Below are 27692 nucleotides of genomic sequence, written 5' to 3'. Positions count from 1 at the left end.
ACATGTTAGGATTATACATTCTTAAAATGAATGCATAAAAAAGGAAGTTTTCTAATTTTCATTAAAGCAAATAAATTCAAAACTAAGATAAAATATAGGTATCCACTATACAATACGTGCTGCATAAGAGTTACACGAAAACAAGAACAACAGCTGATGCTGGATATCTTTCCATTTCATAGAGCTCTTCTTGTGATCAGTTACAGATTTTCAGTTAAAATATTGAACTAGTACCTCAGTTCACTAGCACCTCTTTGCTAGAGACACGATTTTGTGGTAAGTAAGAATTCGTAATTTAGTTATTAAAATACGTGTAAAGTGGGATAAAATCGGTGAATCGGTAATGTAAGAACACTATTTTCCTTCGCAATTATTAATTAGTTAACTTTTATTTCACCTTAATTTCCATTTATCATAATGACATGAGCTTATGACTATATTAAACAATATTTAAAGTTTTTTAAAAAATAACACTAAACATCCTCATTGAATAAACGTATCATTTAAAGAAGAAAAAACAGAACATTAATAGAAAAATAATTTTATAGTGTTTACAGTTTACTTATACAAATAACATAAGCATTCTGTCAATGTTTTCCGGTGTTAAATTTGTTTTTGTCTGCATGTCATAAGAGAGCCCTCTCCACAACATTCGAAACTGATATATACACTTCTCCAAAATATATCTGCACACCCGATTTTTTCTAAGTCCCTTAAAATTGTAGGTTTGGCAACATCGCAGTCGACGTAATGGTAGGGGAAGTGAAAAGAAAAAAAATAACGAGACTTTCCAACACAGCTCACAGTTCGCTGTTTGAAATACACATTTGTCTTTTCATAACAATATAATGATACATTTAGAACATCATAGTACTTGATAAACGCAGAAAACTTGGTTGTAAATAAAGCGCACACTCTTTTCGACCACAATATTCGTTAGAAAAGGGGAGGGGGAGTTAACCCTTTGGGGATCTTATGGTACATTTTGTACCATACGCATTTTTCATGGTACATTGCGTTATTTCTCTTCTATTTGAGCTTTCTCGTCCGGTTTTTTTTTTTTTTTTTTTTTTTTGTTTGTTTTTCAAGTCCAGAGACATTGTAGAAGACACAACGTATAGTTTCAGACCGTCCTGCGTCCAGACATGGGAGGTGATGACGTAAAAAGTCAAAAATGTATTTTCTCATTTTCTAAGCCTATGTTCAATATTTTTTGGCGGGCTTATTTTTCTACGTAGAAGATTGAAATTTTGCACAAACATTCAGCCCACCGAGTAGTATTTACCAGATTTTTTGTTCCGATGTCAGTGCTAAAACAGGGGGGAACCAGAGGGGAAAAGGGGTAAAAACAGGGATTTTTAAACCCCCAAAATCACGTATTTCGTCATTTTCCCGCCTCACATACATGATAGGACCACGTGAGTCATACCGTCTGAAAGGCCGTTCCATTCTGAAGAGAATGACGGTCGAATTATTATTCTAGGGTAATTAGGGACGACTCAGATTTTTTGAAAAATATACTTCTATATAGGGAAATATGGGGCATTGTCGGTATATATATTTTTTGGCGGGCTTATTTTTGAACGTAGAAGATTGAAATTTTGCACAAACATTCAGTCTACCGAGTACTATTTACCAGATTTTTTGTTCCGATGTCAGTGCTAAAACAGGGGGGGAACCAGAGGGGCAAAGGGGTAAATATAGGGATTTTTTACCCCAAAAATCCCGTATTTCGTCATTTTCCCGCCAAAAAACATGATAGGACCACGTGAGTCATACCGTCTGAAAGGCCGTTCCATACTGAAGAGAACGACGGTCGAATTATTATTCTAGGGTAATTAGGGCCGTCTCAGTGAATTTTTATTCAAATATACTTCTGTATAGGGTAAAAGTGGGGCATGGTAGGGAAATATTTTCTGGCGGGCCTATTTTTTCACGTAGAAGATTGAAATTTTGCACAAACATTCAGTCCACCGAGTAGTATTTACCAGAAGTTTTTTTTTCGATTTCTGCCTATAAACAGGGGTTGTCCAGAGGGGCAAAAGTTGAAAAAAGGGAAATTTTGCCCCCAAAACTACTTTTTTTTTTCAGGAATTTCCCGCCTTAGATACATGATGGAGACATGTGAATGGTACAGCCTGAAAGGCAGTTCTATTCAGAAGATAATATGGGCGACACATGACCTTAGGGTAATTAGGGATGTCTCAGGATTTTTCCCCCTGAGATCATAGTGTTTTATGGTGATTTGGGGCATTGTGGGAATTTTTGATAAACATTCCCCCGCCCTTACTATTCAAGATAGAAACTTGAAATTTGGCACACTCATTCAGTATACCAAGTACTATTTATCAGATTTTTTTAGATGGCTACGTTGACACAGGGGGGGTCCAGGGGGGCCAAAGTTCGAGAAAAAAAAATTTTTCCCTCCGAAATTTTCACTTTGACATTTTTTCCCCGCTTCTGGTATATGGTATCAGCATGCAAGTGGTACCATTTGAAAGCCAGCTCTATTCTGAAGAGAATGAGGTATGAACCATGATCCTAGGATAAATAGTGACGATGCAGTAGCTGCTTGACTGAAAGTCTCAAAAATAGCCCAAAAAGCCAAGGTCTCCAAAGGGTTAAGAAATACGTTCTCTATTCATGAAATAGGAATGGAACTTCATAGTTGTTTCGATAGCCATGCGAGCTAAGTTCTTGCTTTCTGTGCGGATTTAGTACTTTTGAACCTGGTTCGAGTCCTACTCGATGCTCTTTTTTCATTTTGTAATTTTTCATTTATTTTTGCCGTACACTTTTATAGTATATCTATTACACGGAGGTGATGGACAACTTTCTAATTTATCCAAAAATAAGGTGTACCGATGTAAAACCTTTTCTATATATCCCACTGTGATTCCTTCTTAGTGCAAATTACTTCTTGCATCGATCCGTAAGATTTTTGTAAACCTGAAAATAAATCTAGTTCTGGTGTCCAGAAGATCACTATCAGCCCTAATACCTCCTTCACTACCAGAACGCAGTTCATATTACTATTATACGCATCTTTAGCGTGGGAGACCCGGATCGATTCCCGGCAGGAGCTCATGTGGTTCAGGGCTTACGTTAAGCTGTAGGTTCACCTCTCATATAGCCTCGCTGCTGAAAGGGGCGCTAAACTCAAAATCAAATTATTTATTATACGCATCTTTGGTGTGGGACACCCGGGTTCGATTCCCTGCGAGAGTTCATCTGATTCGGGGCCTACGTTAAACTGTAGGTAGTCTTGTTGCTGAAAGGGACCCTAAACTCAAAATCAATTATTATTATTATTATTATTATTATTATTATTATTATTATTATTAGGCCTATTATCATTGTAAGTAGGAAATAGAAAAAAAGGTTTTAGGGTACTAAATTTGGTAAGACATTTTATTTCCTCCCAGTTTGTTGTTACATCCAGGGTCGTAACTTGTGGGGGGCACCGGGCAACTGCCCCTTCCAGAGAAGCTCCCCGCCGTTTGATGTGGGCCCATGTTAAGACAAAATATTTTACTCCACATACAATACGAAGATGAAACTATAAATGAAACATCAAACAGATTCACTACATTATATAAAGAAAACAGCACACAAAAGGTAATTAAAACAACAATGAGTCTGGGCACCATTTCAGTAAAAAATGTCTACTATTAGGTGCCTAGAAATAATATGTATTAGTATGGCTTTGAGATTTCTCAATTATGTCTCCTTAATTTGTCATGTATGAAGGGGTGCAACTAATGGAACCGCAGACCTTGCCGTGCGGGAGGGCACACAGGCTTCGGCTGTCCATAAAGAGTAAGAGAAAGATGGAAAGTGGGGGCCCAAGAATTAGGAAAACTTTTCTATGGGACCCTAATACGCGCCTTGACGTTTGTCCCTCTCCCCCAGAAAAAATTAAATTACGGCGCTGGTTACACTTATGAACTCCCGCATAAGTATGTTATCTTGGTGTGTCAGAACCATTTTAGATAGGTTAGCTCTCAATTGCATCACCATTTGCTAGAGTCTATCTCACAAGAATGCCCTCAGTTTCATGAAACATTGGTCGTCATCTTACCCCAAACAATCTCTCATGAGTATTTTGCTAGTGGATATGAGATGTTTTCTTTACTGCTTTCAAATTGGTATTTTTTAGGTTCCAAGTAGTAGTGTTGTCAACAGCTAGAGCAGCTCTGCTCCCGGCTCAGTCACCACCGAGCCGAACTGAGAAGTGAGCCGAGCCAACAGTTCATTCAACTATGCCGGCTCGAGTCAATGGCTTACTTGAGCTGAGCCGAACCGAGCTGATGGCTCACCCCAACCGAACAGCCTCGAACCGATGGCTCACCTGAGCCGAGCCGAACCGAGCCAATGGCTCATTCCAATCATCCCGACTCAAACTGTTGGCTCAGTTGAACCGAGCCGGAGTTCACGCTGCGCCGGTGGCTCAGGGCTCGAGCCGAGCCGGTTGACAACTATTTCCAACTAAAGAAAGTTTTTGCGTAGCTATCATAAAGAATTAATCGATTTAAGCAGTGTTTAGTAGTTTTCATCGGTTCAGGTGAGTAGGGTCATGGTTTTCATGCCCCTTCTTTGGTTGTGACCCGAGTACTCTAAATCATAAGTTTTCTGAGCATACAGAAAAACCAACTGAGAAAGGTGATAATTTTCTTTCTATCGCTTGCTGAAATCGAGGAAAGCAAGATCGCTTAGAGTAGACCCGAGAGGCACACGTAGAAGGCAAGTATACAGTATATTCACCATAGGCCAACATTATTTTAGTATGAGTAGTGATCGGAAAGTTACTTTTCAAAAGTAGCTGCTCTATAGCTACACGATAAATATTGTAACTCGCTACAACTATTAGCTAATTTTCCAGAAACGTATTCGCTCTTGTCACAAATACAGTTAACTTGGCATCATGCATTATAATGTATGTCATGGCATCTATATGCATAACTGAACTTGTTTGGTTAAAATATTAGATAAAAGCTTTGTCAATTTGCATTTTACAATAAAGTATGCATTTTGTCTGCTCTTTTTAAAGTATATATTAGCTAGTTGCGCCGGGCCCCGAACCACATGAACTCCCGCCGGGAATCGAACCCGGGTCTCCCACGCCAAAAAGACATGTATAATAGTAATAAGAATTGTGTTCTGGTAGTGATAAAGGAGGTATTAGATCTGATTTCCTGAACACTAGATCTCCTGATTTATTTACAAATTTTCTAAAATTTTATGGATCGATGCAAGAAGTTATTTGCACTAAGTGGGACTCACATTGGGATATATAGGAAAGGTTCTACGCCGCTACACTTATTTTTGGATAAATTAAGAAAGTTGTTTATCACCGCCGTGTAATACATATACTATAAAAATGTACGGCAAGAATGAATTAAAAATTACAAAATAAATGCATCGAGTGGGATTCGAACCAGGTTAAAAAGTATTGCCTTAACTCAAAAATAGACTACTTAACACGCATGGCTATCGGAACAACTAGAGAACGCTCCTTCAGTTGCATTGATAGATAACGAACTCCTTAACTACCCTTGTTTTTATGACGATCTTTGTTTTTCGTTGAGAAGTGTGTGTTTTCTTTCTTAAAACAAAGTTTGCTGCATTAATGCTAAGGTACTGTTTTGTATTAGAAATATCGTTATTAGAAATAACAAAAGAATAATTGAGAGTTTCAAACAGTAAACTGTGAGCTGTGTTCTAAGCTATGTTTCTTTTTTCATTCCTTCCCCTCATCTCAATCAGAATGCGTTGTTGCCAAACTTAGAATTTTAAGGGACTTAGAAAAATTCGGACATGCAATTATATTTTGGAGAAGTGTACATTAGTTGGAAACACTTTTCAGCGATTTCTGAATGCTCATCTAACATACCCCATGACACTCCTTCCACACTATCCACTTCACCAGTAAATATCGTTTGGAGCTCCTATTGTAACCATGTAAAATTTCAAAAATTCATGGTGGTCCATTTTCTCAAAAGGCAAATCTGGAGCCACAGTCGTTACAACCAAGAAAACAGTCAAACTGAGGGAGGGCTGGCGCCAGACATCCGGCAGTCCCATATTTCAATGTGGTAGACAAATGAACTAGTAGCATTTACTCACGGTCAAGTATGCAGAAGGGAGAGAATGGTAATGAATAGATCGTAAAAGCGTCGAAAAATTATCACTTGCGTAAATTTCGTGGAATATCGGGACTTGTCGAATTTCGCTAATTCGATAGAATTTCATGTTTAATAACGAGCGTTAAATGGCCTAACATATAGTGAAAAATATATATTAAGTACACATTTTCATACAAAACTGATGCATTTCGCGTGTCCATGTCTACTCATTGCTTATTTTCTTTTCCTTGTTTTTAAAGAAACACTGAAAAACTTACGAATAATTTGCCCAAAATAGTTTTACAGTGGTGAGGAAAATTTGTATGTAATATTGAAATTATTATACGAACTCACCTTCACACCTATGGCAGCCTCATCATCATGTGGACCTTCATACAACATTTCCATACGGTACTTTTGAGCTACCACTGGGGATGGTAAATGAATAGCTATCATCTGAAGAAGTGCTTCACCTGCTGGAAGCCACGTTCGCATAACAACCTTGAATTTAAAAAAAAAAAAAAAAAAAAAAAAATCAATAAATAATGCATTACAAACAGCTGGTAACCAACGGACTAAATATCAGAACGAAATTCAACTATAAAATAAAACTACTGATTAATAAAGTCCTAATTCTACATTCCCTCAGATGGCCGTTCAATTTTCAGCAACGTGTATTGCAGAACAGGTCTGTGTATAGAATCATCACAAGGAAACTAAATAAAACAATGCATTTCTAGATATCAAATGCCCTTATTTCCTTCACGTACGTAAGTTATAGGTTTGAGGTCTTAATATCTACAATTACCTTTAAGAGAGCTTTGCCATCCTTATCTTTATCATCTCCTTTCAATTCAATGTTGAGTTTCTTCAACAAACTTGCAGTTTCTTCCTTTTTGAAGTTCATGATTGCATCAAATACCTGTGAAAAGAAAGTTTTATTTAAAAACATTCGAACTAAAGAAAATGACAAAAAGGAAAAGGAAAAATCTCAGATGGCCGTTCTGTTTTCATCAAGTATGAATTACAGAACAGGTCTGTGTATTAAATCATCACCGGAATGTAATAATTTTGCCTGTTTTAACTCCGCGAAATTTCAGCCCTGCCAATCAAGCTGTTCTCAAGAACGAAAGAAAAAATTTAACACGATGAACAGGAGTGATTGGAATGGGTGCATTTTACTGCAAACGTAATTTTGCACCTGTCAATGTATAGAATCCAGTAGTAAGTCTGCAATGAAAGAAAGTGACAGAAACAGGATTTTTTCCCTAATGCTTTTATCACTAATAGTGAGATATTGATCATCCCTTGCCGGGGTTACGTGACAAGGGTATAAAACGCGAAGTTAAAGATAAGTCAAATACTTGTCGAAATTGTCAATTCAACTGGAAACTTAAAATGCGTTGAGTAACAATAGACAGGAGAAACACAGAAGGAAGCGAGAAATAAGTTTAAGTATAAACGCTAAGACAATTACAATCAAGGTAGGACATGGCTTGATAATAGTAGTGCTTCATCACCGCCAACACAGAACTTCAATGAAACATTTTGAGCCTCTATAACATTGTTCTCGTTAAGGAATGCTAGGAACATCCTTAAGTTATACCGAATCTTTAGAATATCAACGAATTCTCCAATTTGTTACCTCAATCATAGCCTTAAATACTCCATACAAAGTAATTAACTCTCAGTATTACAGGATCATTTAGCGACGTCTTAATACTTGACTTCAAGATAAGAATTCTAAAAACGTCGATGTCATTCTTTTAAACAAATAGACATCGAACACTGACATTTTGCACCATGCAAATATTGGCAAAGGGGACTGACTTATAACACCAGGTTAACAGTGTTGCTATGTTATTTTTTTCAATTGGCACTACGTTAGGTTATTGTATATTTCAAATCTACATGTTAAACGAAAATTCGTAGAAATTTGTTATTGAGCGTTGCACACTGGGAGCTACAGCATCATCAACATCCAAATTTTGTTGACCTCTACAGCCATAACAACGGAAATGAGACGGACGGAGCAATGCACATCAAAAGAGCATTAATATTTATGTTTAATACTATGATAATGATAGGACTATTTCGAACGAATAGGAACGAAGATACAAGGGATTGAAAATTGGATTATTATTGCGAAAGGCTATTCAGAAAGTACTTCATCCAATTGCATAGAGGCTTTCAATATAAGTGAAGATTGTACCATTTACAGCGATCTGGTATCTCGAACCATTCTGATATAGTAAATACTAGTTTAGTTTGTTACATTGCTAAAATTACGTAATTCCAAGGAACTTGTGATTGCACCTACCGAAAGTATTGTAATGCTATGGCTATGGAAGCAAAGTAAATAAATTGTTTTAAAAAGTTCCTACAAATATGCCATTTTGCTATTTCGTATCTCCCGAATCGTTTGAGGTATCGAATTGCTGTAAATGGCATCTATGAAAACCATCAGATTTGGAATGTGTAATATTCTGACATCAGTCATTAAAAAAAAAAGTAATATTGGATTGGTAATACTTAACTATGTGACAGTGTTTGCCAAACAATGTTCACCTGCCGATATTCGCATGGTACAAAATTTCAACATTTTTGTCCATTAGTTTAGAAGTTACAAGGACGTATCAAGATAATGGGTCCATCCTATAATAAATATTTTATAACCTTGCATTTCTACACCCAGTCAATTATGCGAAAATAGGATCGAAATTTTAAGAATGCTAAGCATTCTAATGTTCTATATGGGAATGTCTTTCGTTACGAACTGAACTAAATTGTTAGATCCAAATTAAACAGTATTCAGAAAACAGACAGTACCTTGTAAATTGGGTCCAGGACATACATGCAGAAAGATCGTTTGTTGTCATCTTCCTTTTGCTTATGCCACTTCTTTGTTTTAGGATTGAAGAAGTTTTCTCCCCACAACCTGTAATAAAAACAAAATTACTATGAAAGATATTAACAGATGGATGACAACACATTTCAAATGAGTGAATGATCTACCTGTGTATCTACAACTTGTTAATCTATGAGAAAAGCAAAAAGGCTAATACTCACCGCAAAAGTGTAATGACAGTGAGTGCCACTCCAATGTCTAATTTTTTGAGATTATTATTATTATTATATTGTTCACTTCCAACTCTCCTTCATAGTTTAAATCCTTTTTGAAATTTAAGCAAGCCGATGAAGGAAAAGGTTACTTCCGAAAGCGCTACTTGTTATATGTAGAAGCAAACTCTACTATACATCTTTTGCGGTGAGTATTAGCCTTTTTGCTTTTCTCATTAAATATCACCGCTCGCAATACTGTGATATTGTTAGTCTATGTTTATAGTTCCGGCTACGCTCGGTCCTTTCAACACCTACAGTTGTGAACCAAATTGTTGAGGTTGTTACCCTATAGTTTTGAAAAACAGAGCCATCTGAAAACTACAATTTGTGTATAAGTTTGTATAAAACTTTCATTTCTCCACTAAGAATTTGTCGTTAGTTTCCGTACCTCTATGTATGAATGGGGAAGAAGTTTGGTTAACCTTTTCACAGGATTCCTGAGAATCTCTCCCCGTCTTGAACCCCCCCCCCCCCCCCACACACACACACATACTTAGAAACTCTTGTAACACTTGAAAATAATTTATTTACATTGCAAATATTTTTTGTAGATATTAAATAATCTGCTAGTGCACATGTTAGATGTTGATATTGAAAGGTGTTAAATTTATTAACTTCTATTCCTTTCGTTCCACTGACCTGAACTATACTATGCCATATAAAATCTGATTTAAGATCAAAAAACCATGTCGTAGGTTTAAAAATATTTGATTTTTTTCTACATTCAATTGCACATTCTACGTGAAATGTACATTAATCTTCTTGTTCTAAAGTTAGCTACAACGTAATCTTATCTATGAACCAAATTATCTTTAGTCCTTACGATAAAGGGCTGGGGATACATTTCTATTCGTGCTAGGGGGAGAGAGAATGAAGCACTTTAACGTAATCTATTCCAGGGTTGGCTGGTTTAAACCAGCTGTTTTTTAAAAAAAAAAAAAAATTGGTTTAAACCAAAAAACGAAAAATGTTCGTAAAAGTGTAAGTTTCTGTAAAATATTGATGAACACTCATTTGTGGGTTATCACGTTTCACTCCCGTATATTATTCGTATTATATTCAGACCTAAATTCTCCATTCAACACTCAAAGAGATTATGCTACAAAAGCAACTTTTGTTCTTTTTATAACTTTATGAGTTTCTTTTGTGATTTTTTTAATAGTTTATTGTTATGCAATTACAATCAAAAATTCTAAATATTGTTTCGTTTTAATAATGTTTACTGTTGGTAAAATACATCGAAGTACCGTACTTTTTAGGGGGGGGGGGGTCATACAAAATCCCACCAGAGGCATTTATTGAAATCAGAAGTATCTTTGGTATCTATGTATAAATGGGTCAGAACCAGAGTGAATTCAAATAATTTTCTTTACTCACTTTCCTTATTGATACGCAAATTAAGTCTTATTTCTTTAACTTGGACTAATAAAAGTCGTAATAAACTAATTTGGACTAAATTAGTTCTTCTGCACTCTGCAGTATTTTGAAATTGTCCATATGTAATTCTGTATAATGGTTTCACTTGTGCAACTATTTTTTTGTTCTTCTGAAATGGCTCTTGACAATTATATTAACAAGTATGTAAAGATCAGTATGATGTATTTTTATCAGGACTCCTTCCTGAGTGAGTCGGCAGACGTATCGTCAGTTAATCCTGGTTTCGAGTTCAAATAGAGGACAATTTCTCTCGGATGTAAGCCGAGAAGCGGTTTGGATTTCGCTTTAAGCTTATGTAATCCCATCCAGCGTAACCCGATTGTTGTATAACACCAAGGCGAAGCAAACTTATTTCTGTCCATATGTGATATAAATACATAGTGCAAATTATTAAAAAAATTTTTTTTTTGTTTTTTTCAATAAAAACCATGGTTTTGCCAACCCTGATCTATTCTATGTTCAGCTATTTGCAGGTGCTTAGGTCAGAAAATGAGGACGGGGTGCAACATATATATATATATATATATATATATATATATATATATATATATATATATATATATATATATATATATATATATATATATATATATATATATATATAAATTTAAACTGGTGGATATATTCCTCTTGCTCATTCCTAGGGGAAGGAAGTTAATATCATATCTGTTATCGCGGACACAATGTCCTTCAAATATACATTACACTTCATTTTGAAACAAAAAATGTTAAGTGCATATTCTACTTATTTTGTTACGTTTTTTCCGATTTTAGGACATGTTTCCTAATTAGGGGCTATTCCAATTTTGTGAATTCTATTGCTGAAAATTATTGCTAGCACTGGATTCAACACCAAAAGAAACGAAAAAAAAAAAAAAAAAAGACTGTTTAGTGAGACTGTATACAGGGTGGGAGATAATTGGGGGGGGAGGGACAAAAGTTCGAAGATAGAACGTAGAAAATGTCTAGAAATGCCATAAAAGCTAATAAATGTGTTCGTCTTAGCTTTATTTACTACCACTATATATAACACCGTCTTTTGTACTGATCAAGTCTATGCAAAGAGAACTTGAAAGTTAGGTAATTCATAGGTGCATTTTCTGAAATTCGAACAAGAGAATTATCGAGGCTCGAATCAAAAAGTCTCAGACACCGCTAACCAATATACTATCTGAACTGAGAACACCACTTAATGCATTCCCATGTCCAGTTGCATTTTCTCCCTTTGTTACTCACCTGTTCATGAGTTTCACTACATCGATCTTAAACTTTTCAGCATACATTTCGGCGAACTGCTTTAGAGTAAAGGCCCATCCATGCAAACCTGATCCAAAACCAACGCTTCCTTTACTGGGATCAACCTGAAATTAAATTCCTTTCTTAACTAAATCCTCAAATCATCCCGAATACTAAGGAACTGCTACAATAATTTGCACGTTCGCACCAACTTTTAGTTACGGACGCAAAGCGTTCGAAATTAAATGGGGAGAGCAAAATTGAAATGAAGATACACAAAAAATTACATGCAATGGAAATAACAAGAAAGCCTACGTGACTTGTTCATTACTTTTGGTAACTTGCTAAATTTGTGCTTTTATTAATCTTAGCAGGCAGAAAACCTTTGAACACCTATATTAACTCTTAGATGAACTTACCCGCACTTCACCCATAGGTCCACTATCATCACTGTACGTCGCAATTATAACGTTTACGTTCTCTACGATTCTCTGGAAAGTCTGATATAACTCCTCTTGATCAAGCTGCAACTCCAACAAGGCACGGTCCATCTTATTCATAAAAAGTACTGGTTTGATTCGTTCTGCTATGGCCTGTCGAAGCACGGTTTCAGTTTGCACACATACACCTACAAAATTAAGATGACATCAGAATTCCAGGCTTCAATATTTCCATATAGTACTTAACACCTATGCATCTCATACTATTTTATACTTCCCTGTAACATTTGAATATTCATGTCTCTATTTCTGAACTCTCCGCTCCCGAATGGGAGATAAGTGACTTCGGAACATTATGTCCTGCGCAGGACCACACGATATTACTTTGCAACTTTCAGCCGAATGTATCAATTCCCATTGCTTCTGTCACATCCGCGTTCCAGTCTTGAGGTAACTGACCATCATTAATAGAATCCGTATTTCCGCCACCCTGTCTATTGAAAGAATTGCTACTTTAATCATCCGCTTTATACTTGCTTTGTGTAGTATACTAAGACATTGTAGCATTAAGTCCTTCCAACCGTCAGTGCGTTGTCAGGGAGGAGGAAAAAAAAAAATTGCTAATAGGTACCACCTTTACGAAGATACTTTTTATCTGAAAACTAGTGTTTGAAAACTTTTACAAAACTAAAATATTTAAACTCACCAGAAACACAATCCACTACTACGAGAGCTCCATCAGTTACTCGCAAGGCAGCTGTGACTTCGCTGGAAAAATCAACGTGTCCTGGGGAATCGATGAGGTTAATTAAGAAACCTTTTTCTCCCTTCTCTCGTTGATCGGGGTTGGTGATGAAAGCCATATCTTTGTCTTCTAACTCAAAGAACATAGAAATAGCTCTGAAATGAAAACATTTATTTACAAATAGAAGTTTGAGACTTCATATTGCAATTACAGCAAAATCAGTTAACTTGCCACCTGCCTACGTTGGCTTCTCCTATGGAGCCTGCAATTTTCCATAAAACTAAATTACTTATTATACTCAGCAAATTGGCCGCACTGAAACAACGTTGTTCCTATGCTGTTCATACTAAATTGATCTCAGTAAGCCGAAGATAGAAAGAGCTAAACTTATACATTGAAAATAACTTCTCCAAACATAGTGGTGGTAGTTTTCATTGCTTTTACGACTATTATAGGCAAGAGTATCAAATGGTTGATGCCGTTAAGGCTTCTCATTCATGTTCACCGCAAGACTACTTTGTGGTTCAGTTCGGACGTATCAAGATATTTGTTTTCGTCACGTCTTCGAATTATTTTTCCCTTTGGTGGTTGCAAGAAATTTAGAGCAAATGATCAGATACATGTTGCGAAGTGTTTGAAAGAAGTGTGTCTTTGCTTACTGATCGATGATGGATTTTTCAAGCCCTGCAAATTTGAATGTTAAACTTACATATAAAACAGTGTACGAATGACGAATGAGATTTCATAGGATGCTTTTTATATATTGTCCGTTACAGCTTTGGAAACATCTGACAGTATTAATAGGACAAAGCTGACCAAAGTACTAAATATACATCAATAACACTTGTGTAACAATTTCGACATTACAACATCGCCTTCACACACGTTATGAAATATCAATCCAAGAATAACACATACAGACAAGATGAAAGGGCACGCCTACTTTTCCCAATCAAGTTTTCCATTCACTTTACACCCATCTGTATATGTATGCAGGATACGTATAGCATACTTCTATATTGCAAATAAATTTTACCATATATTATTTATAAAATACACACCATTACACAGATAACACTGTTACAAATTTCAAAGTTTTCTTTGCTTCCTCGATGAAAGGTGATCTTTATAAATTTTGACCTCCTGATTCAGGATCTGTTCTTAGTTTTGCTCTATCACCCACAGTTTTCGAGAAAGAGTAAAGGTTAGTGTATAAAATAATATCTCAATATCTTTGTACAGTCCGCAGCAAAAAACCTGCAACATGAGCATGTAAATTTACTGTGTAAGTTTCAATTCATTAGGATGCTTCTTGGCGAATACAGTCTGCAAGATGTAATATTGTTCAAGAATAATTTGCTTTTTCGTGAGTTCTGCATTCTCATGGAACACGTATCAAAGACGAAACCCAGTACCAACCCCGATCGAAGCTTGAATAAGGTACAAATGACGGATTCACAGTCCATCATGCACGTCCCTCTTTACATTATCTCTGCTCCAAGAGAAGAGTAACAGGAAGACGCCATCCGCCCAGGCAACCTCCACCACGGCAAAACTGACTTTGATTGGAAAAAATGAAATGAAATTAAGTTTTACATCCAACGGTTATGCCGGTTAGGCTAAAGCAGACGATGAGAGATGAGTGAAATGGAATGAAGAAAGTGGGAGGAAAACGGGAGAACCCCAAGAAAAACCACGAACACGGTGTCTGTCCACCACAAAGTCCACACGGTGCGAGCTGGGATCGAACCAAGGAACCCAAGCACCGGAGGTGAACGCTCTACCACTGAGCCACCGCGCCCCTGACTTGGATTGGATTTGAGTTTAGCGTCCTTTTCAGCAGCAAGGTTATGAGACGTAGACCTACTGATTAACATAGAATCCGAACCACATGAGCTCCGGCCGGGAATTTAACCCGGGACTCCCACGCCAAAGGGGAAGACTTGACCTTTTCTATTGCCACTGCTCTAGATTCACGATTAATTCCTGTCCATTCAAGAAAGAAATGGGATTACTGAACTTTGTCTGAAACAGTCCAACATGCTTGTGAAGAGCCCATAACATTTTTGCAGAAAAAATCCTATTACGAATGATCCACTGATAACACAATCTTCGAATTTAGTGATATTGATGAGCGGGCAAATCAAGAAAATAAGTGTGAAAAGGCATAATCTTCTGGAATTTTGAGTATATCTCAACCTTAATTATTTTACCATGATTTACGTTCTTGCAATTCCAAAGCTATTCTAACACCAAGAATAATCTTCAAGCAGTCTGATTCAACTAGGCAACATGTTACAGTTAAGGACAACATACAATGTCGAAACGATATGAAACCTTTTCAATTTTAAACATTTACTGAAGTAAGAACATTTTATTCATTGCTTTATATCAGTTCTCAAACATTCTGAAAACGGACGTTAAATTCCTCTCTCATTAAAAAAAAAAAAAATAAATAACCTGGATATTTTGAGTTATGACAAAATGAAAAATCAGGAATATTTGTTCCCATCATACTTAACTTTGCACATAATATTGTTAATTTTCATTTACTTTTTTTTTTTTTTTTTGGAGTAAAAAAAAATGTTTATAGAACTGTAATATAGGTACAAATCATAAGATAATGTTCAAATTATAGTTTCATATTTCTGCTAGAGTTCGGTTCAACTATTTAACTATTAAATTATTCAGAAAGAGAAACTTCTTCATGAAAATCACTTTCCCATCGTCCATAATCTGAATAATGCTGGAATTTTGCATTTCTTTTCTATCATCTCAGACTACATTACTAATGATATGTCCAAAAACTAAAAATAAAATGTTGAACAAATGGAATATATTTCAGTAAATACAAAGTCCAACAATTTACACAGTATGTCATGGTTTACAAAATTTTGGGACGCTATATCATGCCAACATATCGTGACAAGTATACTTACGTGGATTTGATTGTAATGCATCTTTCCTGTTCATCCTTCCTTGTATCAGTAAATCTTGTTTCTCCTGCCTTAGCACTGGCAATAATACCAGCTTTAGATACTAGGGAGTCTGTCAATGTTGATTTTCCATGGTCAACATGAGCAATGACGGACATGTTGCGGATATTCCGCTTTTTGTCCATCATTACTCTAATTTCATCTACGGTAAAATTCACCTGAAAAAGTAAACACAATTTCATCGATACCGTCAGAACAAAACATGAAATTTAAAAAAGAACTATGTTAATGTACTTAAACTAGAAATTGCGTACAAAATGTAATTTCACTACCTGTAAACAAATTGTACGCGATGACCAGTAAAAATTCACGTCAAAAGCGTTCAGCAAATGTATTAATTTTCATAGTAGCATTGTGCGTCAGGAGCTGCAACGCATTTAGGTTACTTGTGAACGTGTCCTAAAATAATTTCTGATACTAGATTCTCAAAACAGTAAGCTTTGTTTTCTTAGGAAGTATATAAATGAGCAAGCACTATCCAAACATGCGGTTGGATTCTTAAATTATAATATTGAAGAATCCAACAATGGTTGGACAGTGCTTTACATAACTGAGAACTTTTTAACTGAATACAGGAATGAAGAAAATGCCACACGTTCCATAATTAAGGATGTCTTTCTATAAAGTCAGTGACAATATTTAAAATTGTGGTATGTTTACAAATAATTCCAACAGTTTTCCACTCTGGCAGGACTATAAAAACTGTGTGTGTACTTTTTACGTTCAATTAAGTTCTCTAAATTCATTTGTTTAATTTCAAAGAACAAGTTTATTTGAAAATGTAATATTACATAGAGTTTTACAACACTACTTTAAAAATACCCCGAAAATTAGTTGCAGCATCAAATTCGAAATATCAGTATGAAAACAGTTCTTGAACGGTTTCGCGCACACTATCTTCGGCAAATTAGGTACTAAATGAATTGCTTCCTTGTTCCCATATAAACAGACCTCACCTATTTTCGTCAACTAATCTATATGTATCTTAATGCATACAATTCACTGCACGTTTGTAATGTATATGGAAACAGAAGGATGAATTTACCTTATGCTGAACTGCGTTCGGAGTTATGCACTATTAGTTCCAGTAAACTGTTCCAACAATTTGTTTCTCAAAATGTCACTTTGCAGTTGTGTAAGCTCAAGCTGAACATCTGAGTCGTTCCACTGCAAGGGTTTTACAGTCCAGCATTGTCCTAATAGCCTTCAACTAAACATACATGCAATATTACACCTTGAGAAGCATGTTACTTGGAAATACTCAGGGAAACTAGTTCAGTACATCTAGTAGTACATAATATACGATGTTAAGCGTGGAGTAAATGCTCCTCATATTTTTACACATGGATCTATATTCTGTTAACTTCGACTGTTGCAATGTCTAAATTATGCTATACATTGCCCTGTCTAATTAGAAGACGCTCATTAAACTATTTAGAGAGTGAATTGCAGTAGTATAATAAGACTTCATGAACTATGTAATTTCGTATTTATATTTGTTCATATAACAGGTCTTAAGAATTATTTTTCTTTTTCAGGATTTGTTTAAGGTTAATTCAAAATTTTTTAAGTACAAAAATCGGAACTTACATCTGCATACAATTCCACTGCTAATACCGCGACAAACTTACGTGATTTTGCACACAAACGTTGTCGTAAACTTCTGTTTCTGAGCAAGACGCTGCCTGAATCTTAAGGAAATTTTTTTTAGAATGGTACTTGCAACAAGCGAATAACGTACGCCTGGCAACCCTGTTCTACCCAAAATCACAGATGGTAGATATAATGATTGCGCAAGGGATTCTCTAAAAAGTCCCTTCAGTCGCATAGTTGCTTAGTATGTAAGATCCTGATATTCATTCCACTTTCCCATCAAATTCTTTACCTAAAGATGTCATACTAACGTTTCATAATAACCATACTCCACAAATACTTAACAACCCATGCAATTGGACTGTGAACATAACCCATCATAAAATGTGAGATTCGTTGTATACATAGTTTGTCACTTCTCCGTAGTTATGGAACCAGTCCTAACACTTAAAACTTCTACCAAGTCTCGATTGCAATATCAACTTGCCGACAACAAATTGCTATTTCCTAGCGATGTGTCCCTCCCATAATTTCAACCTACCTTTACTTTAGACGTCTGGGGATTCCGCACATTCTTCGGGTAATTCCTTGAGCAGTCATTGCGCATGTTTACCATCTAATGGTTTTGGATGGAACAGGATTACTTTCTCTGACGATATCCTTAACAGCCGGGCGTTCGTTGATTGCATGTCGAACAAAAGTGTCTTTCTCCCGTTCTCGTCAGCCTCCCGCTTGGACAGTTTACGCTATAGGCCTTTTTTTAATACTCATCTCTCACGGTATTAATTAGCACCATGCATATTTGTTAAGTACATAAAGTTTGGTCGAACGCTTGATACTAGATTATAAATTCTTAAACAGTAGTCGTTCTGAAAATCTGCGAACTAGAATTAAGACCCCAGCAGAAACATAAGCTCACGAATTACTACGACTATACGGACTAACATCCCATTTACAACACAGTTTATCAAGTTTGTCTCCAGGAGCTGAGACAACTAGTTTCACAGAGCACAGTTGTAACATTACCGCATATAGTGATGACGGACGCAAATAGGACAGTAGGTATACTTCTCTCACATACTCAGTGTAACTATGACTATACACTCATGGAATATGGTTTACACTATAACAGTGTACCATATGTTCATGCAAATTAATCATCATCGTATGTGAGAGAAGAACTAACTCAAATTTATCCCGGTGATGACACTAACAGGACAATGAAGTTCTGCATGCGTGCTATAGACCTCCCATGTATTTATTCTTCCCGATTTTAAGCATATGTTAAATTACATATTGACGCTGAATTAACAACCAAGTAGAGTGTAAAGTTATAAAACGCATGGTATACACTTCTGAATACTAAAGAAGTCATTTCTCCTCTTCGAAAGTCTTATCACTTCTGTCTAATTCTCGTTAGTGTTATCTTAATTTATACTAGGATTAATTTTAAAATTTGTGGTGTAACGTCCCACGATTATGCACTGCGGTTAAGGGAGACAGATTATAAGGTGGATAAATGGTGAAATTACGAAAGTGAGAAGCTGGAATAGAATCAGGGATGGAACTACACGGAAGCCGAAGAGGTATCGGGATGACTGAAGGAAGTGCGACGCCCTATGTCCTTCAGCGGGTAATTGATGCGACATATTGCTTTCGTTTCATTAGCATCCCTTTGATTCATTTAGCATGATTAACAACCCGACGAAAGTAGAATCTGGTACGTACAAGCCAACCACAGCACGTTCCGCTTGTTCCGAATATTAACTTAGATTGAAGTCTAGCATCCCTTCTAGGAGCGAGGCTATGAGACGTGGACCTACAGCTTCACGTCGAATCTCAACCATGAGCTCCACCAGGGAATCTAACCCGAGTCTCCTGCGTTCAAGACGCGTATGCTAACCTATAGCTGCGAAAGAGCTCTCCTTCCGAATATCGAATCTAGGACCTACACAATTAACCACCATTAGTCTTTAGCCTACATGGCCTAATCACAGGGAGTTAAACTAACAATTTGATTTCGCTGCATCGCGATTTGCAAACAACGTATGTACGAACTCCCCCGCAAACAGATAGTTAAATTTCTAACTAAAGAAATATAATAGTTTATTTTCGGTTCACAAGTTTTGGAAAAATATATATATTGTATCTAGAAAAACATATATTGGTAATCGTACTCTTCGAGACCTCAAAAAAACCTTGTGTATACATTATTTTATATCATTAACGTAACACTATCACTAGTGTTAGCAGGTCAAAATTTGGAATATTTAAAATAAAAATAGAAAATATTTCCCGACCCCCAAGGGCATTCTCACACCCTTTTCGATTCCAGTAAATACTTTCACATAATGCTCATGACATGATCTTAATTGATACGCTCCGCAGTTGTAAGCAGAATTGTTGCCATTCAAAGGTAGAAGTTCCAAACAAACAAAATAAGACGAACTGAAAGTTTTCAGTGGCCAATACCAGGAACATTCTTACGTCCTACATTTCATAAAATTACTAATTTATTTAATTCATCTGATAATATGAAAATGTGAAATGCTGGGTTGGCTGGTTTAAACCAGCTGTTAAAAAAAAAAAAAAAAAAAAAAAAAGTTTAAATAAAAAAAAACGAAAAATGTTTCTACAAGTGTAACTATTAGCAAAATCTTGATGAACACACATTTGTGGGTTATCACGTTACACTCCCATATACTATTCGTACTATATTCAGACCTAAATTCCCCATTCTTTACTCAAAGAGATTATATTACAAAAGCAACTTTTTTTTTTATGTAAGTTTATGGATGTTTCTTTTGTTGTTTTTTTTATAGTTTATTATTATTGTTATGCAACCAAAGGAAAATTCTAAACATTGTTTTGTTTTATTAAACATTTACTATTGATAAAATACATCGAAATGCCGTACTTTTTGGGGGAGGGGGGTCATACAAACCCCACGAGAGGCAATTATTGAAAATAATAAGAATCTTTGGTAACTATTTATGTATAAATGGGCCAGAGCCAAAGTGGACTCAAATAATTCGTATCTTTATTCACTTTTCTTACTGATATGAAAAGTAATTCGTTACATCTCTAACTGAGACTAATAAAAGTCGTAGTGAACTGATTTGAACTAAATTAGCTCTTCTGTACTCTGTAGTACTTTAAAATTGTCCATATGTAATTCTGTATAATGGCTCCACTTGTGCAATTGTTTATCTTTTTGTCCTATCCTAATGACTCTTGACGATTATATTAAATATGTAAATATCAGTCAACGTATTTTTATCAGGAGTCCTTAGTGAGTGAGTCGGCATACGTATCGCATTTGTGGCCAATTAGTCCCGGTTCCTAGTTCAAAGGGAGGACAGTTTCCCTTGGATGCTTTACGCTTATGTGACCCCTTCCAGTATAACCCGGTTGTTGCATACTAACACCAAGGCGAAACAAGTTTATTTCTGTACATATGTGATATAAATACATAGAGCAAATAATTTAAACAAAAAAAAAAACTGTTTTTTTGGTTTTTTCAATAAAAACCATGGTTTTTGCCAACCCTGCTGAAATGACACCCTTGCAAGTTAAGCCGAAGATAGAAGTCAATAACAAGTCAAAATTCGGATTTCCCTCCCCCCCCCCCGATATCTTGGGATTTTTCTCAAAATGTCAAGAATACCTTTATTTCTCGTCTTTTATCGTTCTATGGGCAACAAAATTCATAAGTGTAAACACTCAACCGTAATCAAACGTCCGTATATCATCAAATGCAAACTCTGGACCACATTCCGCAGCAGTTCTCATCAACGCAACACAAAGTTTGAGCTTAGTTGGTGGTAATCGGCACAGCCATATTACCAAATAAGAAAAATAATACTTAATCTCAAAGACTATAAGTTGAGTGATACAACTATACTTTATTCAAGGAACGTTCAAGTACATAAGATTTTTTTTCATTTTACTGGTTAAAGAACCTTGGAACATTCATTCGGCACAAAAAATTAGTCCATTGTTAAGTAAGCTGTTTTTCGATTGTAATATTTTCCATAAGTAGAAGTTTTGCTTTGTATATACTTAAACACAAACTATTTGCTGAGCCAAACAATATATTCACAAACTACATACGTGTTAGTTTCGCCAACAAGCACTTTGGCTTCATGAGACACTATCATGTGTCAGTTGGCGAAACTGTAACACATATGTAGTTTATTATGTGAATATATTGTTTTGCTCAGCAAATAGTTTGTGTTTTTCAATGTTTTTGTTACCTATTACCAGAAATTCAATTTCCTTATAATTCAATAACAAAGAACATTGTTTCTAAGAACTAAATTTAATTAATGCAATAAAAGAATACGTATGCGTAGAAAGTGGCTTTGACCCACCTTACGCGCGAATCACAGTTTACAATATGGCCGTGTGAGAGGAATATATAAAAGATTGACAGGGTAGAAGCATGTGCTTCCCTAAAGAAGCGCTGACCGATTGCCAATCACCCGATGACTGGCGGGGTAATAGTTTTGAAATGTTTACATCACGCTCAGAAGGTTCGTTGAATGAACCTTTTTGTGTGACGTTAACTGATGTTTGAATTTAACAAAACGCCCCGTGTACCACCCGCGGTACACAGAGCAGCTACTATCCGAAGCCCCGTGTTTCACCAGTCGACACTGATTCAAAGTAGAACGCAAATTCCGGAAGAAAAGATCTCCCGGTGTAAGATATAGCCATGGCCTAGTCTTTCAAAACAATCGAAAATATGTAAGTACTTTTGCCTTTCTGACACACACACACAAAAAAAAAAAAAAATTGCCTGACTGTGCGATTCACTTAAAATAGCTTCGCGATCAAAGTGGTAAGGTAATCCTAATCGTGCAGATGCGAACTGTAATCTACGGTTTCAGTTTCTCGTGGCTTTTAAGAAATTCCCGTTTGAGAACAGAAGGATCTTCGGCGCATAAATAACCACTGCTTAGAAGTCGCAGCTGGCCATGTTCGAGATTAATCGTGGGTAACCACTAACGGGTAGCCATCTCGTCGAACACGGCAACCTCAGATTGAAAATTTATCCTCGAGCACTGGCAACATTTTTTGTGGCTGGGTCTGCGATTTTTATCAGCACGATTCAACACTGAAATTACTAGATTTTAATTCATGACGCTCAAGTGCAGAATTATCTTTCATTGTTATCAGCAGTTTCTATCATTAATAGTGTGCATATCATAGGCTAAGATTGACTCCATCACAATGCCAGACACGTCACTATTTGCGATTCAGTTGACACGTGCACTGCTCAAGGTCAAAAGTAATCTCAGCTACTGAGCACAATGGGCTCAAGTACAAGCGTGCTGTTATCACAAAATTCTCGTGCTCAGTTTTCTGTGATTTAACACTACAACTGACTTTCTAATGGTAATAGTTAAGAACAGCTACTTCTCATCTCCCGTGCACGAGGATACATCTTACTGTTGCACTACCTAAACACCCTAAGTACAAGGGCAAGAACTCAGTCTATTACCTACTATTTAACATCCTAGATAGTCAATGAATAATTCCTGAAAGTATGGCGTTTCTCGTCCTTTCCTAAATGGGAAGTACGGCTCCTTAACTATAACCGTCAAATTTTGTATCCCTGTAATTAGTACAGACGAGTAATAACCCCAATGTGTTCAACACTGCCACTGGGAATCTTAATGTAAACTTCGTGCATGTACTAAAGGCAGATACAGCAGGTAAAAATTACATTAAATTTCAGAGTAAAAACCTGCCCAGGGGTTGCAGTGTGTATTTGGTTTGCGGGAGAACTATAATAGTGGTTAAAGCACTGCTACAGAGATCAGAGTCCGTTTCCCGACCTCCCCCCCCTCCATTTCGGACGAGAAATACAAGGGCCTTCACATGATGGATGTGTAATTCGATATACTTACCAACCGATAAAAGTGACAAATTCCGAAAATTTCATGTTAACTGTGTTGGCACAATTCAATAGTAATCAACAAACATAGTGTCCCTGCATGAACTTAAATTATGCACTATACAGCGAACTTAAGGTTCATTTCAAATGAGCCCAAAGGAACGTGTGGTGATGTAATATAAATTCATGGAGGGATACTTTGCTAACGATCAAAATACCGGTAGGTAACCGATGGAGATGACTCTCTCTTCCTCACAAGTATAACAGGAAATTAGTATCAGTACTTTATCCATTATTTTAACTAATTGTCAGATACAGCTAGCCTACGAGGTGAGCACATAAAAATGGTCAACGAAATTTACCACACATATCAAAATGACATTCGGATTCTGTAACTAAACCAAAGGGACTTGTTTCGAAGCTTCAACCTGGAACCTCCCAATTAAGAAATATGAGGAATACATCCACCTCGAAGTAGAGTGTATTACGTAACATAGGACTTTACTTGCCAACCGCAAATAACTGAACAAATTTATTAGTTCTTAAAATGCATCCCAGTTACAAGGAACGTTTGCTACATTTAAATAATCTATTGATGTTACAATTAGCTTCCAACCTGGAAACTTTGAAGTAATTTTCCTTCAGGAACACGAACCCCTAGGCAAGGTTCTAGAACACAGGTCTCCCTCTCTCCACTAGCTGAACATAAGACCGAATGCATTTAAAAGAACTAACGTCTCACGATTATATATCTCTTAGGTTAACGGAGACATATCGCGCAGTAAATGATAGTTGAAGAAATGAAAATGTGCGAGGAAACAAAGCTCCAACACACGAAACCCTGAGAAACAAGAAGTGCTAGTCCACGGAGCCACCGTGTTCCTCTACCATACGGAAACCAAACTAAAAAAGAACTGCATGTAATACTTTAAAAATCGCTAGTCTACAGGTAAACCACGTATTTCTGCAGAAGACTGCATTTCACTTCACAACATATTGACGAATTTGGTTTTCCTCGAGAAAATCTCCTAATATATGTAATTTTTATTAAATACATCAGGATTAATCGGTCACCGAAATTTGTTCCTAATTATGTTCAGCACCCGATTTCCAATTCACTAACTTCAAATTAAAACGCAAAATACCATTCTATGTATATCCGAAATAGGCAAATTTTTACTTTGACTCCAACTGTGACTTCAACCGATTCATGTGATCCGGTTCCCGGAGCAGTTTAGGAATCATTCCTAAACTGCTCCCGGAACCGGATCACATGAATCGATTACAATTACTAACACAGTGAAAGTGATGTACGATGTTAAGAATTATACTATAAGTACAAGGGCCACAATGTTACTATACGATGTTAAGAATTATACTATAAGTACAAGGGCCACAATGTTACTAAACATCAATTCAGGTGAAGCGGTGACTATGAATTTTGAGATCTAAATGGGGGGCCACCGCCCCCCAACCCTCTCGCTCAAGTACCATAAAAACATCCAAAATAATAATAAATAATCACACCACTACTAGAAAGCTAAGATAAGAAGGGAAAAATTAAAAAAAAAAAACACTCGTCTCTAATCATAAATCAGTGCATGACAAAGAAAAAAAAATTACATCTCAACAAGACAATAGGACAAGCAGCAGCAAACCAAATACTTTGCCTAATACTCAAATGCAAAACAAATCAAGAATAAAAATAATATGAATTAAAAAAAGAAAACACTCACCATTTCGCCATAGGAGAAATCTCGTGAATAATGAACTCATAACTGCTGATTCCACACACGAAAGAATAAGATACCAAGAACACATGCACAATACTCAACATTACTGAAAAATGTTCCTTTCCGCACACACGTCGTTTTATTAAACCGAGCACACTTGCTATTATTACAAACAAGAAACCAATAAACGTCCACTTTTAGAATACGTCGAAAATATCTTCAGTTTAGACCACAACTATAATAGGTTTTCTCTAACTCAATTCAACCAATTCAATTACGCGCTCCCGCATTCCACAAACAGCAGCACACACATACATGCACACAGAACATGTGACTACTAACCAACTACCATATGACTACACACACACCTGGTGGGAAAAATATGAACTAAGACGTCACACCAAAGACACGATCAGTTCTAACAAGTGACTCACGCACAAACAGTTCCAGGAAGTAACTGAACCTATAAGAACCGATTGAAGTCACAGTTGGAGTCAAAGTAAAGACTTACCCCGAAATATACTAAAATGTATTCGTTGTCGGTTTAATGTATATTTGTTGGCAGGCAACTCCATGCAAGTAACGGTAATCCGCTCTCTGACCCTCCCATGTATCAATAATTACGGTTCTTTACTAGACAACATAATTAAGCATTTAGAACTATTTTCAAACAGCTGTCATGACATTAACTCATGCAGAACAAAACATTTAGGTGTGCAAAACTCAATTCATTTTTTACACATTGTGCTATATTTACTACCTAAACTAGTGCCTTGTATTTCATTACTGTTTTACGTAATAGCATCAAGTGCCATGTACACGTAAGCTGAGGTCATACACGAGAAGTTCACTACGAAGCTACTTCATTTTCTTTTATTGCGATGATTTATTTTCCTATAAACCATCGCAAGAGCAAGCCAATAATCTCAGATTAAATCATTATTTACAAGTAACATATACTAAACAGCATTAATGTGGTTGCACTACGGGTAAGTTGTCATGCACAATTCCGACACAGCATGCAATCTGTCAAGTGTTTAAATGATATTTATTCCTAAAATATCGAACCGAATTTAAGAAACCAGGTTGCAGAAGTATTGGCGGAATATCATATACCCTTATTGTAAAAAACGAATACTCACCATCCTGGATGTTTTCCGATTTCCGTTCCACTTCTACTCTACGTCAAGAACAATGGCCGACTCCACTCAAAAAGGAACAGAAGTTGCAGATGGCGTTCGAAGCATGCTTCGTTGCTTGCATCGAATTGCGTCAACAGCACAGATTACTAAATTACAGAACAACCTATTAACAATTGACGCCATTTTGAATCCTAAATATGATATGCACTTCGATGTAAGACAATGGGGATTTCAACTGAAGTATGAACTCAAAACTAGAAATCAGGTTATCCCATTTTATGGGAGCACACTTATGTTTTAAATACGGACTTCTATTAGCAGGAAATGGACTTTTATTACCTCAAAAAGTTCCTTAATGGAGGAGTCGTTTTAATAGGTACAGATTTACTTTAAGGAGGGTCAGTGTAAATACAGCGTGTGGACTTATGGGGCGTTTACACTTGGTCGATTTAGTCGCACGGCTAAATCGACTCATTGCATTTGCGACTAAATCGAAGCAACTAGGCCGAATCAGATCGATGGATGTGTTCAATTGTTTCAACCGAAATTGAATGCTGCTTGTCGACTCGCTCTCCCCTGGTCGATTCGAAATCGACTGGCAATTTTAAAGATGTCCAAGCAAAAAGAAATTGGTACAACTTGCGGGTTATAGCAGAAGAATTGAGGGACGAAATTAAATAGCAGTGACAAGAAAAAAGAAAATAAAATGGTATTGGATAAGGGAATTTATATTTTTTTAAAAAAAACAGTATTTAGAAGCATAGTATACGTGTACTTTGATGAAAGAATTGTCAGTAGAAAATCTTTGTGTAGGTTTAAGCACTTGTCATGGTTCCACAGTAATAACTCCAAACTTGTAAACATAAATATACTTTCCTATATTATAGAGAAAGAATCCGCTGGTGAAATTAATATATTACACAGTCGTCTTTCATATGGAGTCACTCATCATACCCGCAGTATACCACTCGATAACATAAAATACTGCTTACCTTCATTTTGCAAAAATGTTCCATCAGTGGAAATAATATCATATTAATCTACTTTCACCTATAGCCAACTCTTGTTTACCATTAAATTGCCATTTTTATGACGGTCTATTATAAACTTTCACTATACAATGTATTAAAAATCATTAAATAATGAAAAAATGATATGATTTTTTAATTAACATTATCTCCTAAAATTGACAAGTTCTTTAGTAGGATAGTCATTAGTAA

The 27692-nt window shown here is 36.2% G+C and overlaps 1 protein-coding gene across 1 annotated transcript in view; it reads right to left on the bottom strand.

The window, feature by feature from the left end:
* Nucleotides 1-26623, bottom strand: part of eEF2 (eukaryotic translation elongation factor 2) — a 51139-nt gene extending 24516 nt beyond the window's left edge. Inside the window, exons 1-8 of the mRNA XM_081746838.1 lie at nucleotides 26473-26623; nucleotides 16046-16260; nucleotides 13068-13261; nucleotides 12341-12549; nucleotides 11922-12046; nucleotides 8955-9063; nucleotides 6934-7047; nucleotides 6480-6626 (exon numbers count right to left, since the gene is read on the bottom strand). Of these exons, the coding sequence (XP_081602964.1) occupies nucleotides 6480-6626; nucleotides 6934-7047; nucleotides 8955-9063; nucleotides 11922-12046; nucleotides 12341-12549; nucleotides 13068-13261; nucleotides 16046-16260; nucleotides 26473-26475 (1116 nt within the window). The 5' untranslated portion in view covers nucleotides 26476-26623. The remainder of the gene's footprint in view (nucleotides 1-6479; nucleotides 6627-6933; nucleotides 7048-8954; nucleotides 9064-11921; nucleotides 12047-12340; nucleotides 12550-13067; nucleotides 13262-16045; nucleotides 16261-26472) is intronic.
* Nucleotides 26624-27692: the final 1069 nt, after the last annotated feature.

This window comes from Thermobia domestica, chromosome 2, assembly GCF_964235325.1.
Source record: "Thermobia domestica chromosome 2, izTheDome1.hap1.1, whole genome shotgun sequence".
Lineage (NCBI taxonomy): Eukaryota > Metazoa > Arthropoda > Insecta > Zygentoma > Lepismatidae > Thermobia > Thermobia domestica.
Note: the sequence above shows the minus strand (reverse complement) of the source record. Positions and strands in the feature narration are given on the sequence as shown.